Consider the following 18,364-nt stretch of genomic DNA (forward strand, 5'->3'; position numbering starts at 1 on the left):
TAACTGCTCTTTGAGCAATGCCCCCTTCACTATGATGGGCAGAGAGAGAGCTGTCCTTTCTTTTATTGCCACTGTTAACCTGAAGCATGCCTTACGGTCAGGGCCAAGCCTCATTAGTGTTCTTAGGCTCTGTTTAAGGGTGTTCTTTCTGTTTGAGGACAGGCTATTGGTTTTTTTGGGCACCAAGAATGTAAACTGGTGCTCAACAACTTGAAGAGGGAATAGTTGCTGCTCAGGTGAGTAGCCAGCTCTTGGAGAGTCAGCTTTGTCCCAGAGACTGAGTTTGGCTTCCTTTCCTTAGTACCTTGTGCTCTGCTGTCTGATTCATGTCCATGGTGGCCACAACAGCTGTGCCCCTTCTTCCTCAGCTGCAGTAGCCTGAGGATGTTGCAGTATGCAGGGCTAGTTATTAGCAAGGCAATGGGAAGAGACTATGCCACTGTTACAGCCTCTGGTGCAGTGCTCCCTAGTTTAGGCATATCCATTACACCAGTATTCAGGGATCAGTGCATTGCCTTGGATTGGGGATGTGCAAGTGTAGTGGAATCTAGTGTAGACAGTGTATTTCAGCTACCATTTTGCTGTGAAGCAACTGCAGCCCAGTTAGATTGTTTCCTTTCCTTAAAGACTTTTTCAAGAGCTGAAAGATTTGGGACAGCTGGAAGAACATCTACAACCTTTTAAAAGTCGAGATCCCACCTTGCTTTGTAATTCAGCAACAACGCATGTTCTTTTGAAGCATCTTGGAGATGCATAGAAGATGATCTGGTTACCGTTTCTCATTAATTCACTCATGAATGTCAGGGAATAAAGAAATAAATATTTTTAAAAATCAACAAGATTTGCAAACTTAGTCTTGATGGACGTTCTTCTTGTTGTCTGACACTTCTGTGTTTCCCAGAAAAAGGAACGGTGTGCTGGTTGGAGTAATACTGTTCCCACAGTACTATTTAGATCTAGGCAGTTTGATTTTTCACTTTAGAAAATTGAGCAAGTTCAGGTTTCTTTATTTTTAAACAATATGTTGTAATGGATTGTAAAAGCAAGCTGTTTGTGCTAATTGGAGTCTTTATCCCATGACTTGTTGGGGGTGTTGTGGCTTCTTTTGTTTAGCATCCTTAAAAGAATGGGTTTCTGAGTCAATTAATTGCATTTCGTGCTTCTGGGTGTAATAAAAAAGCTTCAGGCAGACAGTTGTTCTTTCCACCACTCTTTACCTCTACAGAAATGCAATAGTTTCTTTTAAAAGCAATATTTCTACTAAATAGCAGAATAATGATTCCTGTTAAAATGTTGTTTGATTCCCTGGTTCGTCATGCAATCTTTACAGCAGGACAGTTGTGCTTCCCAATTTGGTACAGTAACTTATTTTAGAGAAATAATGTATTTATTGGGGAAAACACTTTGTCAGGATTGAGTACTGAGAATTCTCCTTTCTGTGGAATTTCTTGAAGTTAACTAGATCCCAATGAGCACATTCTCTAACTGAAAGCATTTTTGCAGGCTCAAGGGAGAATCTATGGAAAACTTAAAGAAGAAAATTTCTTTGGACCTAAAGAAGAAGTGAAACTTGAGGCTCATATAAAAGTGCCATCCTATGCTGCTGGTAGAGTTATTGGTAAAGGAGGCAAAACAGTAAGTAGCTGAAATAAAACTTTTGGTGTTGCTCAGTTATGTTTCTTACTTTGGTGTACACACACACATATAAAGCTTAAACTTTTAGCTAACTAATAGCTAATCCTTTGTTATATTAAAGCAGGAGCTATTTCCTTAGCTGTACTTGTTAGGCTTTCCTTTCTTCTAGTGTGGATTCAAAAAAAGCAATCTCAGAATGATTTCTTTCATCTCAAAAAAAAAAGGGGGGGGGGGGAATGGGAAGAAATAAATAGTCTAACGACCAGTCAGATCTGCAGGACTTTTATTAATAGAAATGTAGTTTTTCCATTTAGAATGAATGTTTCCACTCGAGCCCTGCTTTTGTGAACCTTAGCTTATGTGCCAGATTTTGCTGTCCAAAACTGAGTGAAAACATAATTTCTAAAGAAGCGCTGGGAAATTAAGACATGTTCATAGTACAAAAAACACTGTATCTATTTTTGTTTCAGTTTAATTGATGGCATTCCTTAGGCTCAATTTATTGTATAAAATAACGCCACTGAGATTTTTCAATCCTGAAAAGGTGTGGGTGCTCTAGTATTTTCATATGATTATTAGTCAGGAGCTAGATGATATTTGCAAAGAAATGGTTCAGTCTTGTGTGTCCATCTGTGAGTACAATGAGGTCTCCTAAGTTCAGTGTCAGAAGGCCAATGTGGCCTCTTCCATCACTTGCAGTGGTAAGAGGTTTAAGGACAAACACATCTGAGAAGCTGTTCATTTAAAACATTTTTAATAAAATAATGCTGTGCATTTCTAAAATAAAATTAGTGTAAATGGGACAAAGACTTTAACCTTACCTCTACTTAACACTATAGAAGCCGATAAGCTACTGAAAATACTTTGCACAAATAGGACTTCTCATTGTTCTGTTTGAAGTTCTCCATCTTGTGGAGGTTTCTCGAGGCAAAGCATATAAATACTTTGGCATTTTTCTTCTTCACTACATTATATGAGTTTTCTGACCTTACACTTTTAAACTCAACTGTAAACACTGTGGCATCTATTTGCTTTTTTTAAGTCATGTATTTAACACCTTCTGTGTGTTGTATTTAGTCTTTAAAACACTTCTACAAACCCAGGGAACTTGGTGCTAATTTATGTGAAGAGGCACAAGAGGCTCATCTTGCAGAATGCACACTGCTGCATAAAGATGCTTTCTAATAGCGAGGGGTGTTTTTGAAGTGTAACTTAAGAGGAAGATGTTTTGGTGGTCAGTACCTTTGAGGCTTGATGGTTGTGGAATATTTGTTAGTTTAAGGCTTTCTGACTTCTACTCTCTATTTATAGGTAAATGAGCTTCAAAACTTGACAAGTGCAGAAGTTGTAGTCCCTCGTGACCAGACACCTGATGAAAATGATCAGGTGGTTGTGAAAATAACTGGTCACTTCTATGCATGCCAGGTAGGAGGACTGGAATGATCTTCCTTATTAACTTGATGCTTCCATGTTCTTTCTTTTATAACCATGTTCAGGAACCAAGGGGTGCAAGATTTTTACTCGGGATACAAAAAGCACTGCTTGCCAGGCTCCTCTGCTTGTCTTGCTGCAATAAACTTTACTCATGCTTGTGAGAGATTTATAACAATATTGCATGGTTACATATGTAAAACAGTCTCTTTAAATTCGTTGGCTTTGGCACTGCTAAAACTTTCAAAGCAAAAGAAAACCCAAGTTGTGATTGGACTGAAATTCAGAAGGAATAGAGACACAAATGATATCATGCTATTTGGCAAGAACTGCCTCCAGATATGCAATTTGTCTACATTGCCCCATCTGTTGATTTAATATCATAAAGAAAAGGATCACAAGATTCCTTCCCTCTCTTAAGTCTCAACTCAGACCAATTCCTGTTGGTATTTTGCTACAGGTGACTTGTAATTCAGAAAGATGGGATGGGAGGGGGCTGGGAAATCATGTAAGTCTGACCTTCTGGATTCCCTGGTGTATAAAAAACATTTACACTATTAAAGCAGTGGTTTTAATATCTCCAGAGGAGTAAAATGAAGGTAGGCTGTAACTTCAGTAATCTTAACATGGGTAGTCATCTTCCTGTGTTCATGCCTTCTATATTACAGATGTGAAAATTGACTATGGCAGGTAGTTGTGGTAGGTGGAAAAAGAAAAATTAAATTTTAAGTTGTACATCAGGACTAACCCAAGTGTATTATAACTAACAAGTAATCATTGGTCATTCCATATTTTCTTAATCCTAGTAGCATCTGTTGTTGGTTGTAAACAGCAGTCACTGCAGCATGGCATCATGATGGGCTGTTTTTTCTTCTTTGTGTCCTTCAGCTTGCTCAGAGAAAAATTCAGGAAATACTGGCTCAGGTAAGAAGGCAGCAGCAACAGCAAAAAACATTGCAAAGCGGACAGCCTCAGCCAAGACGAAAATAAAGGTTTAGGAAATGGCCCATCAGAGACAGATGCCAGACCAAAGACAGACTGTGCGACAGAGAGACGGGTGGTGAGCACCTGTTGAAGTTATGCAGAAGATCCACCAAGCCAATCACCTGTTCGAGGACCAGGCAACCGTTGAACGCTGTCTCTGAGAATGTATTCTTTAGGCTCTCTCAAACTTTTGAAACCCAGCTTTAAAATAAGGACCCCTTCACTTCCCTTTTGTTCTATTCTCACAATTTAACATAAACTCGTTAGTCTTTTTTATTGTTCTTATTATTCCCCAACAATTTTAGAACTTGGTTTAATGAAGCTTTCTCTTCTGAGTTCACTGGTTAAAAAAAAAAAAAAAGAAAAGAAAAAACCAACAACAACAAAAAAAGAAAAGGCATTGCTCTTATAGGTCCAGTTGTAAAAGAAGAAACACATTTGGAGGGTGGGATTGTGGGTGGGCTTGGGTTAGAGCAAGGGTATTGACAAGAGTTTAAGTGTTAGTCCCAATGTTGAAACAAGTGGCATTTTTTAAAAATAATTTGGTTGCATTTTTACATAACACTGCCATGAATAACCTAAGGGAAGTGTTGAATGGTGTTGGCCAGGGCATAAAAAGATAAATATGCATTTTACTAAACTACCTCAGGCATTTAGTACCTCAATGAGAAATTGTTCCTTTTTTGCTTTTTTTTTTTTGGTATTTTGTATACTTTATAAAGCTAATAGTTCTTGAGCATTTTATTTTTTTAAAAAAAATTAAAATTTGATCAGCCACCAGCCAGGAGTACTACAGACTTATCGGGGAAAAATATAGTAGAGCACTTCTAGCTGCTGGCTGATGGGAGTAAGGTGGGTAAAAAAAACACAGCCTCAGATTTCCTGAGGGCTTCAACACCATCATTTGTTTAAAAAAAAAATTCAGTGAATGTTCAAAAGATAGTGAATGATGCCAACATTCTGATAGCAGCAATGCCGTTTAGTTTTCTTTTAAGATGGGATGAAAAAGTTTGTGACGGTACTTTTTTGGGAACAGGACAAGGAAGTGATGGCAAGAGGCTGGGGTTGGGGGAAAAATTTAGAAGGCTGCAAGAGGCTGAATTTTTTTTTTGTGCTACTTGATTGAATGCATGAACCCTTTGTGCCTTTGACCATCACTACCTAATAATGCTACATTTAACCATTTGCAGCCCATTTGGACTTTGCCATTTTGTTCAAAGAGCAAGCTTCATCTTCAGTTTGATAGAACACTTGATCTGCTAGAGCATATTTGAGGCCAAGAGGCTCTCTGCTGTCTGCAGATCACATCATACTGCTTTCAGTTACCACGATGGGGGAAGGTCAAACAGTGTTTGATCATTGAAAGATAATGAAAGGCTAAGTTTACATATCCAGCCGCTGTTATGGGCCACACTAAGCCACTTTGAAGGTATTAAAAATGATTACAAGAAAAAAAAAACAAAACAACAACCTCTCTAGCCTGGCTTATAATAGATGCAGCAGGATTTATGCACGTTCTGCAACCAACCATTAGAGAAGAACAAAAAAAAAATGTCAAAAGGCAGGGATAACAGGAAAGTTACCAAATTTTTTAATTTCCAAATGTAATTTGAATGATGATTGTGGTAATAGTGACACATTCAAGTTTCTACAATAAACTTCAGTCTACCTCAGTTTAAGAAAAAAAAAAAATGTGGCAACACATGGTGCATAAAGACTGCTGTGTGTGTGTGTGTGCGCGTGCGCGCCTGTGTGTGTGTGGTCGACAGAGCCATGCTATTACCTCTGAACCTTTTTTGTGATGTTTTTTTGTGCATGAGATGATCAGAATCACCATGCTGCACTGATTTGAGGGGCACAGCGAGCAAAAAACATTTGTTTCATCATTTTGTTATCTACCTCTTAGGTTCATGTTGAGATAGAGGCATTACTACATAGACTAGATAATTTTCCCAAAGATCATTGTTGTACAGATTAGATAATTTTGAAAATGGTCTGAAGTGTTTTTCCTGCATCTCTTCTTTACTAATTGGTTTAAAAACCACAAACTTATGTTGTAGTTTTAGCAAAGAAAAATGAGTTTCTTTTCCTTTTTTGACAGTGACCTTCATCTAGCCTTTAGGATAATTTTTTTTCTTACAATGACTTTAAAATTACTGAAGTATGAAAAGTACATAGCATTTTAAATTTTGTTGAGGCTTAAGTCAGTCTGACGTTCCTTTCTTAACATTTGAGAAGGATTTGACTTTGTTATTTTCCATAAAAAATTACTTTACAGATAGGCGCTGCATTTACATCTGCTGATTTAAATACTGTCATCTCTCTGAAATTTCTAGACTTAATATGGTAATTCATGTTTTTCTTTTCAATTGAGACTTGGTAATTTGGAGTATTTGGGAATAGCTAGAAAGTAAATACTGTAAATGATTTCAATATCCACAAAGTATGGATCATTTTTCATCTGTAATGTGCCCCCCAATGCAGCTCTACTTGCCAGATGCCTCTGAATGGAATAAAGAGTTTAACTCCTATCATCAGATAAAGTTGTGTGGTGTTTTTTTAAATTAATGAGGCATAGGGACAGACTGTTCTAAATATTTACGGTGCTTTGATCAAGTTGGTTTTCTGTCCATAATAACAACTGGGTAAGGATGAATTATCACCTTATGGGTATTCCATAGCTGCTAGGACAACTAGGTTACCATGTTTGCACTTCCCAACACAAGCATTGACTTCTGGGGCTTATAATTCATCTTCTCCCTCCCATCTAACAATGCCATACCGTCTGTAGTAGAACCTATACTTCAGGGTTTGTCTTGCACAGCTCTCTCAGGTTCATCTGCTGTGGAACAGATGTGAACTCAGCAGTCCTGTCCCAGGACAAATGTGAAGGAATCCTAAACAGGTTTGATGTGAGATCCGAAATGCAATAATTTTTTTCTCTTTTTTTGGCATTTTTTAACCCAGTCTTTACTTGTGGTGGTTTTGGTGTGATGAAGCTGTGTAATGAACGTGGCCCTAGAAGGTTGGATAGGTAGAACCAGTCACACTAGCAAGCAAATGTGCTGGGCAATCTGTATCTCGCTCCAGCCATGACCACCCAAACACACACCACTTGCCTGCGAGGTGGTATGCCAATATATTTAGATCCTTGTTTACATTATTTGGAATAGAAATGAGACCGGATGTCTAACTGAATGTCTCAGAGGTGAGATGGAGGAGTTGGGGAATGAAGGAACATTATGAATTACACAATTCTGTATCTCACTGAAGAGGAGTGGAAAACACAACTTGTTTTCCAAACCCTTGCAGCCTCCTACTTGTCTTCACTTCCTGGGTCCAACCAGCAGAAAGAGGGAACTGAAGAAGTTATGTCTGTAGAAGACACTGTGTATTGTATTTCACAGGACACCCTAAGCTCATTTTTCCATGCCAATATCAAGCTATCTTCTCAGAACCAGCATCCTGCCATTTGAGCAACGTAAGAAGCCTTGCTCTGTACTGTGAGTGCATTTGTGACAGCTCAGCTCCTGCCTTTTTTTAAGCATTTGCTTAATCATGACATTTTTATTTGCTTCCAACCTTCCAGAGCTTTTATTCTGAAGCTGCAATTTCCAAGGCATGCGCTCTTTGTAATACTTCCCATTAAATGAAGCATGTGTGCTGTGCAAGACAGCCTGGGTTTGATACGGTATTAGGGTGTAGGATTTTTAAACGAACATGAAAAATTGTGGAGAAAGCACTCAAGCTGGGCTGCAACAGCGATGTTAGCTCAACTGACGGACACAATCAGTGTTTACCTGAAAATGAAGTTACTCAAATGCAGTGCAGGAAATGGGTGAAATGATGACAAAAATTCCACTTCCACTGGTTTCTCCTGTTCATCCATCATCAAGGGATCCTGCACGGAGCCAAACCTGCATGTACCTCTGTACAAGAGGACTAAACGATGAATCTGTAGACTCATTGCACAAGCTGCTTGATTTATTTTTATTTTACACAGAAATCACCTGACCCATTGACCTAATTCCCCAAATGTTTTCTTTCCAAAAGGTGTTTAATGTTGCACAGTACTGATTATCCTGACTTAGTTAATTTGTAAGTCCCCAGCTTTTAACAGTATCAGGCCGCAGTCTCACCAAGGCAGGCAAGTACCCTGACTAAGGCATTGCAGTAGCTCAGCACAGATTGTCAGTGCTTCTCTTAAATGGGTAAGGACAAAGTTGTTTTCCTGGGCTGGCAGTTCTGATTGTTTAATAGCAACCAGTGGATGCTCCATAGAACTCCTTTTCACATTATGCTTTAGCGGTAAAGTCAGTTATACCTTTTTATTTTACTGGCTTTTTGCCTCCTCCGTTAATTTTTTTGTCTTGTCTTACAAACTATTACCCCTTTTCACCTCTAAGAATCCTAACCTTTCCCATGGAAGCTGTTCCCTAAGTGTTCTTTTCCAGGTGCTCCTTTCATTATTATGCTCTCGTAGACAGGATACCATATGTGGTTCTGGTTACTAAATGTGGGTTCATATAATGGCTTAATGTTTCCTAAACCTGCTTCTATCCATCTAGTATTACTGATCCTCAGCAGCAGTAAAAGGCAAATTGTTTCAGGGAATGAGTCACTTACTCCTACACATCCCTCCTAGGAGGAAATGCCTGATTTAGAACCCATCAGGTTGTAAGACAGCCAAGGTTATCTTTCCCCCATGTGATTACTTTTGAAAAGTTATCATGAAGCATTTTGAAAGTCCTTCTCTGCACTCAAACTTAACACTAATATATTTGTTTTGTGGGCAAAGATGTTTTATCTGTATAGTTTAACTACATTTTATAAATGCCCTTTGCTTAACTGCAGAAGTATCTGCTGCCCTGTATCAAAGAGCAGGTGAACTTGGGGGCACTCATTCCTGAAAGAAGAGAGGCTAGGCAGAGAAAGAAAACATGATGTGAAATAGAGGGAGAAGGTTTTGGGTGTGTTTTTTTGGTTGTTTTGTTTGTTTGTTTGTTTAATTCAATACACGCACACATCCTCCTGAACAACACAGCATTAGGCACAATGACCAGGCTCACTTTGAGCAGCTGCTGTGCAGGGCTCGGAGTACTTTGTGGTGCTATGGGGTGAAAAAGGTGACTACCCTCAGAATCTCATTTCTGCTTCCTGATGCATAGCAATGCAAATTTCTCCAGAAGGAAGAGATCCTAATCCAGTGATGAAAGCTCTGCCCTGTAGTGGAGTGTGTTACATAGACAAGTTTACCACCTTGAAGCTCTTCTTAACTGGTTAGCAGAGCACTGAGCAGTCAGATTAAGCACAAACTGTGTGATAACTTCTGAGAGTGCCCAACTGTCCATTTGCAGTAAGTAATGCTCAGTGACCCAGGGCTTCCTATGGAGCTATTTTTGCCCACTTCGAAGAGCTGAAGGTTTATACTGCCAGAGTGTTTCTCAGTGTCCCTTTTCAGAAAGCAGGTGAGAGAAAAGCTAGAGGAGGAGCCAACTGCACATGCAGAATGAGCTGAATCTTTTAACTGAAGACAACTAATTGAAGCACTTCAGTTTGGGTTTTATTATTATTAAAACCAGATTGGCCTTGGCTGAAAAACTGACTTACTGTTCTGTTAACTCAAAGCACATTTTATTTGTCACTGCTGCTCTTGGCTTTTATGTTCTTAGTAACACCAGTCTGTTTTCTGTCCCCCTTCAACTCAGACCATGACTTGCTTTATTGTGACCAGAAGCAAATGGCTTAACACAAGAAGCGTCATCCCAGCTGTACTATTTCACAGTTTTAACTTGCAGCACTCAAATCTGTTTTGCACTGCCACTACAGGCAAGTTTTTCAAAGACACTAAAAAAACCAATTACTCCAGAGGATGAGCATGAGTTTCAGGTTAAGTAGCTTGAGCAGCTGTTTTTATCCCACTCTTCTCACTGCAAACTCCACTGGGACAGTGGCTCCCCCAGGAAGCTCTAAGAGGATTCCCTCTTTGACATTTTATGGTTGGACTTTATCTTAAAGGTCATTTCCAACCTTGATGATTCTATGATTCTGATCACTTTTTCAGTTGGTTTAGAACTTTGCTTAGGCACATCCAGTAAATACACTGTTTTGTACTGATAACTGTACTGACTGCTCAGTCAGTTCCAAAGCCTCTCTCTGATCTGTGAAGGCACACCCATTCTCTTTCCACACAGTAGCTGCATTAAGTTCTTGTCTCAAGTTGATCACTGCTGTCAGCAGTCAGTCCAAATATAAAGTCTTCTGGCAGGGACTGTGAAGTCATCTCTGCTAACTGGTCATCGTAGGAACCGAGAGTCCACAGCTTCTCCAACTCATAAACCTCTCGTGTCTCTGGCAGCATGAAATGCACCACTATGTTACCTGTGCAGAACAGAAATTCACAATAAATTAATGTGGACTGTAAAGCACTACTAAACCTTCAGCTGTGCAAAGAGTTCAAGTCTTCCACCCCCATTCTGGGTCAATATAACAGGTCAGCTGATAGAGGTATCTTCTTAAATTGCTGCTTCCAGTTCTTAAACAGCGTTAGGAATTGGTCAGTCCTTCAAAAGACTCCAAGACTACACTCACAAAAATGAGGCACAATACTTCACAACAAGACATTATCACAGGACTCCAGACCAAAGAAGTTATGACTTCTATGGGACAGAAGAAAATAAGTCAAAAGGAATTCTACTTCAAAGACTCCCACAAGGTGACAGATGGATTTTCAGCTTGCTTTTATTACCAACAACATCCAGCTATAGCCAAGTAATTTTCTTAGTTGTGTTGCTCACACTTCTCAGGTGGTTTTTATAATGAAATAGGTCCAAACTTTGGTAAGTTTTTCTTAGATATTTCCGTTCTGTGCAAACAACGGTAGAGAATGTTTATTCCAGGGTTTGTCTAATGCACTTTTTTTATGTCCTTAAATTTCAATTGGTTTTCAATTTTATGCCCTTAAATTTTAATTGGTTTTCAGTTATTACAGTCAAGTATTATGACAATTAAGTAACCAAGGCTTAATATCACTGGCTGCAGTGCTCCTTACTCATCTATCCTCTCTTTCAGGTCAAAACACCAAGTTAGAGGATGATATTCTAGAGTTAGCAGTGAAGGAGAAATGCTTTTTGAATGCAGTCTTTTAAACTTGTGTAGAGTTTTGCACTTGTAGAATAAAGAATTACACTCAATTTCTTAGGACTGATGTTTTACCCCATGTCATGGTATAATCTGGACAGTGAAAAAGCCTGTTTAATAGTTCACTCCTAAGGCAGTATACAGTAAGTACCCACTTAACCAAACAGGGGTTCTAGAAACCTGAGAAATTTGACAAAAGTTGTTTTTTTTTCTCCACTACTGTTATCTCCAATTTATTAAAACGTGTTTTAGCCACTAAAGAGTATGTTTTCTCAGTGCCAAAGATATTTAATGAACAATCATTTAGTATCTCAATGAGTTCAAGCAACAACTGGAATTCCAAAACAGGAAAGTATTGTGAATTCCCCATAGCAACCAGGGTTCATGGTGAGATGCTTCTGTCAACAAAGAGCTCATGCAGAACTTTGTACTTGTCAGTTTCACAAATATTTACCAAAATCAGTGCACAGCCAGTCATCTGTCTCTTTTCCTTCAATCTGAGTATGAGGATCGCCTTCTTCTTTGAGATGCTTGTACTAAGAAAAAAAGTAATGGCAGGAAATTAAGTACTTTGCATTTATTTAAAAGCACTAAAACTTAACAGAAAAGCTAGATTTTGCTGAGTTGTTCTAAAGCTTAAATGGGTTAGATTACTTCATGTTGGTTCTGGGGTCTGCACAAAAAAAAGAATATGCACTTCCAGTACTGGAAGATAAGTACAGATTTCTCAGTGGGATTTCAGATCAAATCTGGAACCTAGTGCTCTGAATTCCCATACAGTTATCCACGAATTTTGTAGGTTATCCATATTTTACCAAGATGAATATTGAATACAACTGCTCGGCATTACAGTAGTCTTTCAGTTACTGGGTTTCTAGAACTGCCGCTACCACCAAGTTTTATTTCCGATCCCTTTCACTGGTGTTTTACACTGGCTACTTAAGGATGCAGAAATGGAAGTTTATCCTCTTCTCAGAGGGGAGAGGGGTGAAAAAGTTTCATCCTGTGCCATGAGGAAGGCATTCAAGCGAGCCTCTTGTCTCTGGAGTGCACATGCTCACCACTCACTGCAAGCTGGGCAAAACCAGGACAGGCACACAGGTTTCCAAGCTATGAACCGCTGCGGGAGAGGTGAGGGGGCAGCTCAAAGCACACACTCAGCTAGGGAAAGTGGGTAGTTCCCTTTGCAACCACCAGAGATGAGGACATTTGACAACTAGAAGCTCAAGCATGGGCACTTTCAGATCTGCACATAACCTACTTGTTTCTTTACAAGAAGCATCAGTAGAAAGGGCTCTAACAGTCCTTTCTACCATGAAAGGCAAAACACAAAGTAACATACACCAGCATGGCTGGCTAAGAAGCGAGTCCCCCCTCACTGGGAATGCAATTATCACCAAACACAACTGTTCCTGGCTGTTCCAGACAACTGGCTGGCTGCCAGATAATGACCCATTTGAAAACCAGCAGGAAAACTTTTAAACAGTACTAGTTCTGAGTTACTTTCAAAATGTAACTCAGAACTAGTTCTACCTTCCTTTCTTTAAGGTGGCTTGTGAGATATCTTCAAAAGCAGGTAGCTGTCAAAGACTCTCTGAAAGTTGGCTTAAAACACTAAAAGCCCTGTGGTCACTGCCATCAGCTATCATCAGGCTGCAAAGGCTGATCTCTGCTACAAGTTTCCAAGCCCCATCTTTAGAGGATGTGTAAGGTGAACAGATTATAATAAAGCCCAGTGTTAGCTTCTTCCTCTAACATGAAACCAGATGGAAATGGGTAAGCAGTAGGTGGGACTTCGCCATCTACAAGCTACTGGAAGCAAAGCAGGAAGATCTCTCGGTACAGCCTGAGCACTTCTGTGTTTTAGTGTGGCTAAATCATGCACCAACATAAGCTTTTAGGTATGGTAATGGTAAAGCTCGCCAGCTGCCTGCCAGTACTGAGCACCTGCTCTGCTTTACATCTTAAACTTCAGCTTATTTTTGCCTAGAAAACTTTCAATGTGAGACAAGCTCAGCCACTCCCATGTACTTGGTCAGGCTTCCCAGTTTTTCAGGAGGCCCAGGAGGGACCCGATATCTCCCCAGAGGCTCTGCCCTTACAAAAATCGCTGCTTTTACAGCCACCAGGGGGTGCAGCTATGAAGCACAGCCACGTTTCTGCAGGGTGAGTGGTACTCACTGATATCTCCTGGTCTGGGGGAGATGGAAAGCTGTTAAGTTGTTGCAAGTTATGCAAACAGAACATATACTAAGCACTTAGATTTAGTACATTCAAATCACATTAATGCAACTTCCAGCTTAAGGTAAAAATTTGGTTTGCAAAGATGCATCAATTCCTGCAAGGAACATAAGAAACTCCCCAACCTGTTCAGAAATACACTGAAAAGCAAAACTGTCTCTCCCTCTTTCGTTCCCCCTCTCAAGTCTCACAGCTGAAACCAATGGGACTGGAAGGAAGAATGTACAACCAAGAGCCAAAGGAAAAATGGGGACAGGAAGGGAAAGAAAGTGGGTGAAGAGAAGGCAAACTCCAGGCTGAGACTAGACAGCTGACTGAGACGGCGACTGGTTATACTCCTCACACTGCACTTTTTAAACTCAGACAGTTCTTTTCTGGCCATGAAGTTTCCCCTTCCCTGAGTCTGATCCTCATCCCCAAGCTCTACTTGTATTTTTATACTGAATTTATACTTCTATTTCTATACTGAAAAGCTCACATTCCACAAAGCCAAACAGCACAGGAGTTCTATGCAAGGATGGCTACCACTGCATTTCCTTTGCTCCTCTTCATGCACAGCAGGGTGAATATTAAACAGCTGTTTGCTTTACTAAGCCCAGGAGGGGATCCTGTGCCTCTTACAATGCTATCTTTTTTCCCAGCCTTACAATATACCTAAGGATCTGGAAATTTTAGGGATTAGGGTTTGAGTCAGTCACAGTGAGTATTATGAATGACTGGGAACAGTTATGGCACTTGCTGGACAAAGATAAAAGTGGACACAGGTTGTCATCACCATTTCACATCACTCCTGTCCTAGTCACCAGACTCTGCTGATGTCATCACTGTTCTACATGCAGAGAGGTCTGTTTTTAAAACATATTACCTATATTTTGTGTAATGCTGCTAATGGGAAAAAGCACAGTTAGTTGCTAGATGCATTCAGGACTACATTATATAATGTAATCAGTTTCAGCTTACCTGGTACAACCTTATACGTGCAAACCTGAGGAAATTCCCTTCACAACATTTAAAACCATTCCCCAAAACTCAGAGAGAGCAGCAAGAACTTACCATTTTCAGCATGTAATGTGCCATTGCATGGAGATGCCGTGTTGAAGATCCACTCACAATTATAAAATAATCACAGTATTTTATTTCTGGAGGTGGACAGATGACACAGATGTCTTTAGCATTTTCTTGCCTCAGCAGTGCTACAACAAAGTCAATGTTGAACTTCTGAAGAACAGTATCTGGAGCAGATGGAAAAAATAACACAGTGGCAATTTATCTTTTTAATTGCAAAAATCAACCATTTAAGAAGCCATAAAATAGCAATTAACTGAATTATAGCCTAAGCTAGTCACTCATTATGGAGTTTGGTTTGATACTCACAATGCAACATGATCTGCAGATTTCTCCAAATCATCTTTAAAACCATCAAAGCTGAGAACTAAGCAGTGTTCTGGTAAACAACACTTTAGCACTAGATATAACAGTTACCTAAAGGAAACTCTGATGTTTGCTAGCTTACTTATTTCTTGTTGTTAGCACTTAAAAGTCAAGGATATCATAAAGATACTTGTCAATAAAGAAGAATGAAATTTAAGTACCGCAACAGACATTATTAAAACAATAGGCAAAACTGAAAATATTTCAAAACAATGCTTTTCAACAGACCCATGACAATACATGGTGATGAAATTATTCTTGAGTCTTAAGCAGGTGAAATCAATATATTGAAAATGAAGCTGACGTGATGCAGATATTTTTTATCTCCACATGGAGTAAAGCCACTTTTTTTTGTCTTTCCCTAGCCGGCTCTGCTGCAGAGGATTATGATATTGTAGACAATGCTTTAGTCCTTCAACAGTTTAAGCAAGCCAGGTTAGAAACCATTAAATCTGTGCAACTACCTTGAGTTCACACCGAGAAACCAGTTTATTTATAATTTGTCCTAATTAGGTAGATGCAATTTGTGTGCACACTTAAGGCATAATTTGAATCTGTCAGCAACGCAAGTCTACCACTATAAAGTGCACGTTAGTGCAGACCGAGCATCTGCACAGAGCCAAACTTCGTACTCCCCAATATAAGGAAAAAGCCAAACACAAGAACAATAGCTACATACAATTACATGCATGAACGGGGGATTTGAAATTGGATCAGATTTCTGTAAATGGAAGCCTTTGAGCTCAGGGACTCATGCACTCTTTCAACTTTTTGCTGTGGTCACACATGCAGAAAATTAGCGACGGCCACAGCCCCTCCAGACGCAGTGGTTACAAAAGTTAAATATTTGCCTGGTAGCCACATGAGAAGTCTCCAGTGGCTCCTCAGAGAGCGAATGGCTTAAACAACCCCGGGCACGGTCTGCCACAACGATCGGGGCTGGAGAAGGTTTGCAGAGCAGCCGCAGGGACACGCCAGCTCCGTGCACACGAGGCTTGTCCCGTAACCAGCCACCCGTTACTGCTTCCCAACCTCTTACGTAACGGGGGGACCGCCGGTGCACGGCCCAAAAACACCTCCAGCTCGGCACCACCGCCCCCTCAGAAGTTCCTGTAGGCATCCACACACAGGATCCATCCGCGCCAGCCCCGAATCCTCATTTCCCCGCAGGGCAAGGGAGCCGGTGCTGGCCCAGCGCCGATGCCGTGACCCCGAGGCCCGCGGTGGCAGCCGAGGTGAGGCCGACCCCACCGCACCGGGCACCGCACGGGTCCTGCAGACGCGACTCCACGCCCCCGAGCAGACCCCTCTCCCCGAGGCGTCACATCTCGCTCAGGGTCACCCCCGCAGCGCGGACCCCGCGCCCGGGCCCTACCTGCCGCCTGGCGCCGCTCCGCCGCCGCCTCCAGCACCCCGGCCCCGGCTCCCGCCGCCGCGCAGCCCCCGCGGGGACTCGGCGGGGCCCGGGGTGGCGGCGGCACCGCCCGCGGGTGGGCCCCGGCCGCGGCCCCGAGCGGCCGCAGGAGCCGCCGCGCCCCCGACACCGCCCGCCACATGCCGGCCCCGCGCCCCGCCCCCTCCCGCCGCGCCGCACGGCGATTGGGCGGCGGCGGGGCCGCCCCCTCGCCTCATTGGCCCATCCGGCCGTCGCTCGGGCAACGGCGGCGGGTGCGCGCGCGGTGGCTGCCGGAGGCGGCGGCGCTGCCGGCGGAGTCCGCGAACAGCGGTGTGCAGGAACCGACCCCAGTGGGTCCCCGAACCTCCGCCCGGGTGTCCCCGAACCTCCGCCCGGGTGTCCCCGAACCTCCGCCTGGGTGTCCACGAACCTCCGCCCGGGTGTTCCCGAACGTCCGCCCGGGTGTTCCCGAACGTCCGCCCGGGTGTCCACGAACGGACTCCACCGTGTCCACGAACCTCTGCTCGGCTGTCCCCGAACCTCTGGCCGGGTGTCCTCGAGCTCCAGCGGGGCGACGGCCCTGGGGCCCTGCGGCTCCGCTCGTCGGAACCTCCCTTCTCTGAGGAACGGGCGCTCGGGCCGTCTTGGAATCAAACAGTGGTTTGGGTTGGAAGGGGACCTTGAAGGTCATCTACTTCCAACACCCCTGCCATGAGCAGGGAGGGACACCCCCAACTAGACCAGATTGCTCCGAGCCCCATCCAGCCTGGCCTTGAACCACCTCCGGGGTGGGGCATCCACATCTTCCCTGGGCAACCTGTTCCAGTGCCTCACCACCCTCACAGTAAAGGATTTTTTCCTAATATCTAATCTAAACCTGCTCTTTTTCAATTTGAACCCACTCCCCCTTCTCCTGTCACTACATGATCTTGTAAATAGTCTTGCCCCGTTTTTCCTGTAGGCTCCCTTCAAATACTGGAAGGCCAAAATTGGGTCACATTGGCTGAACAATCCCAATTCTCTCAGCATTTCCTCACTGGATAGGTGCTACATCCCTCTGATCAATTTGGTGGTCATCCTCTGGACTCACTCCAACAGGTTGATGTCCTTCCTGTGTTGAGGACCCCAGAGCTGGATGCAGCACTCCACGTGTGGTCTCACAAGATCAGAGCAGAGGGGCAGAATCCCCTCCCTCAACCTATTGGTCACACTGCTTGTGATGCAGCTCAGTTATGTTTGGTCCCTGCCAGCCTCAGCCAAGCACCCCTGGCCCCCTACCAGAGTCCCAGTGTGGGAGTGTGGTTGTGCAGACAAGGAACACTGGGGCTGACAGTGGCTCATCCTCACCTTCCCCATCCCTGTGTTGTGCTCCTTGTCTGTGTTCTGTGAGGAGTGTCTGACCTTCAAGGTGGTAAAAGGGGAAGGGGCCTTCTTTTTCAGATTTCCTTGTGTGTGTGTGTGTGTTCGTGTATGTTTTCCTGCATTACATGAAACCCGTATTTGGATTTTGAAATTTTCCTACCTCTCAACATCTTTGTCACCCACTTTTTTTTCTCCCTGAATTCGGACGCGATCCTGTGGCTCATTGCCTCCTTGAAGCCCTGGATCATGCAGCAAGAAACTGTGACTGGGTATCTGTTTTACAGCACACACTGCCGGTTGCTCTTCAACCTTTTGGTCTCCATTGTCCCTCCTGCCACATGCAGCTGGTCAGTTGGGTTTTGAGCTGCACCTGGCCTATGGGATTCTGGAGCCAGAAAACAGGTGCAGGTTGCCTTAGCGATATGTCCCAAAGGTAGCTGTTTGTTTGGTACCGTGGCTTGGGAACATGGACCAGGGGATAGTTGAGCAAGCATAAATTTTAAAGGATCATAGAAGCCTATAATATGCTGAGTTGAAAGGGACTGCAATGAGGTCTCCCCTCAGTCTCCTCTTCTCCAGGCTGAACCAACCAAGTGACCAAGTGAACAAGCCAATCAAGGATGATTTAATATATCTGGATTTGAGAGAAAAGGCCATTCCTGCACTTTAACCAACTCTGTGCTGTGCTAGGTTGTTGGGCATCTGTAAGAGGGCAGATACAAAATGTGGGCGCTGCCATATAAA

General features: G+C 42.6%; 2 protein-coding genes across 3 annotated transcripts in view; one reads left to right on the forward strand and one right to left on the reverse strand.

Moving 5' to 3' along the window:
• The window catches only part of IGF2BP3 (insulin like growth factor 2 mRNA binding protein 3), a 114,095-nt gene extending 107,502 nt beyond the window's left edge, over positions 1–6,593 (forward strand). For both annotated transcript variants that reach the window (XM_050329384.1, XM_050329375.1), the window contains 3 exons: positions 1,504–1,635; positions 2,947–3,060; positions 3,955–6,593. In XM_050329384.1, the coding sequence (XP_050185341.1) occupies positions 1,504–1,635; positions 2,947–3,060; positions 3,955–4,056 (348 nt within the window). In that variant the 3' untranslated portion in view covers positions 4,057–6,593. The remainder of the gene's footprint in view (positions 1–1,503; positions 1,636–2,946; positions 3,061–3,954) is intronic.
• A 2,271-nt stretch (positions 6,594–8,864) lies between these two features.
• On the reverse strand, positions 8,865–16,418 carry MALSU1 (mitochondrial assembly of ribosomal large subunit 1). The gene is made up of 4 exons (XM_050329610.1): positions 16,238–16,418; positions 14,485–14,663; positions 11,645–11,726; positions 8,865–10,431 (listed from the first exon to the last, which is right to left on the reverse strand). The coding sequence occupies exons 1-4, from the start codon at positions 16,416–16,418 to the stop codon at positions 10,253–10,255; spliced, it is 621 nt and encodes a 206-aa protein (XP_050185567.1). The 3' UTR covers positions 8,865–10,252.
• Positions 16,419–18,364: the final 1,946 nt, after the last annotated feature.

The sequence above is a fragment of the Myiozetetes cayanensis genome, unplaced genomic scaffold (assembly GCF_022539395.1).
Source record: "Myiozetetes cayanensis isolate MyiCay16 unplaced genomic scaffold, myiCay2020 scf1, whole genome shotgun sequence".
Classification (NCBI taxonomy): Eukaryota; Metazoa; Chordata; class Aves; order Passeriformes; family Tyrannidae; genus Myiozetetes; species Myiozetetes cayanensis.

What these genes read in the sequence shown, in the direction of transcription:
- MALSU1 (XM_050329610.1), bottom strand. Translation starts at nt 16,418, where the DNA reads ATGTGGCGGGCGGTGTCGGGGGCGCGGCGGCTCCTGCGGCCGCTCGGG. An exon ending in GGAGCGGCGCCAGGCGGCAG is followed by an intron (nt 14,664 to 16,237) that starts GTAGGGCCCGGG and finishes CATCTGCTCCAG; the next exon opens with ATACTGTTCTTCAGAAGTTC. An exon ending in CTGGCTGTGCACTGATTTTG is followed by an intron (nt 10,432 to 11,644) that starts GTAAATATTTGT and finishes TGTTCTGCACAG; the next exon opens with GTAACATAGTGGTGCATTTC.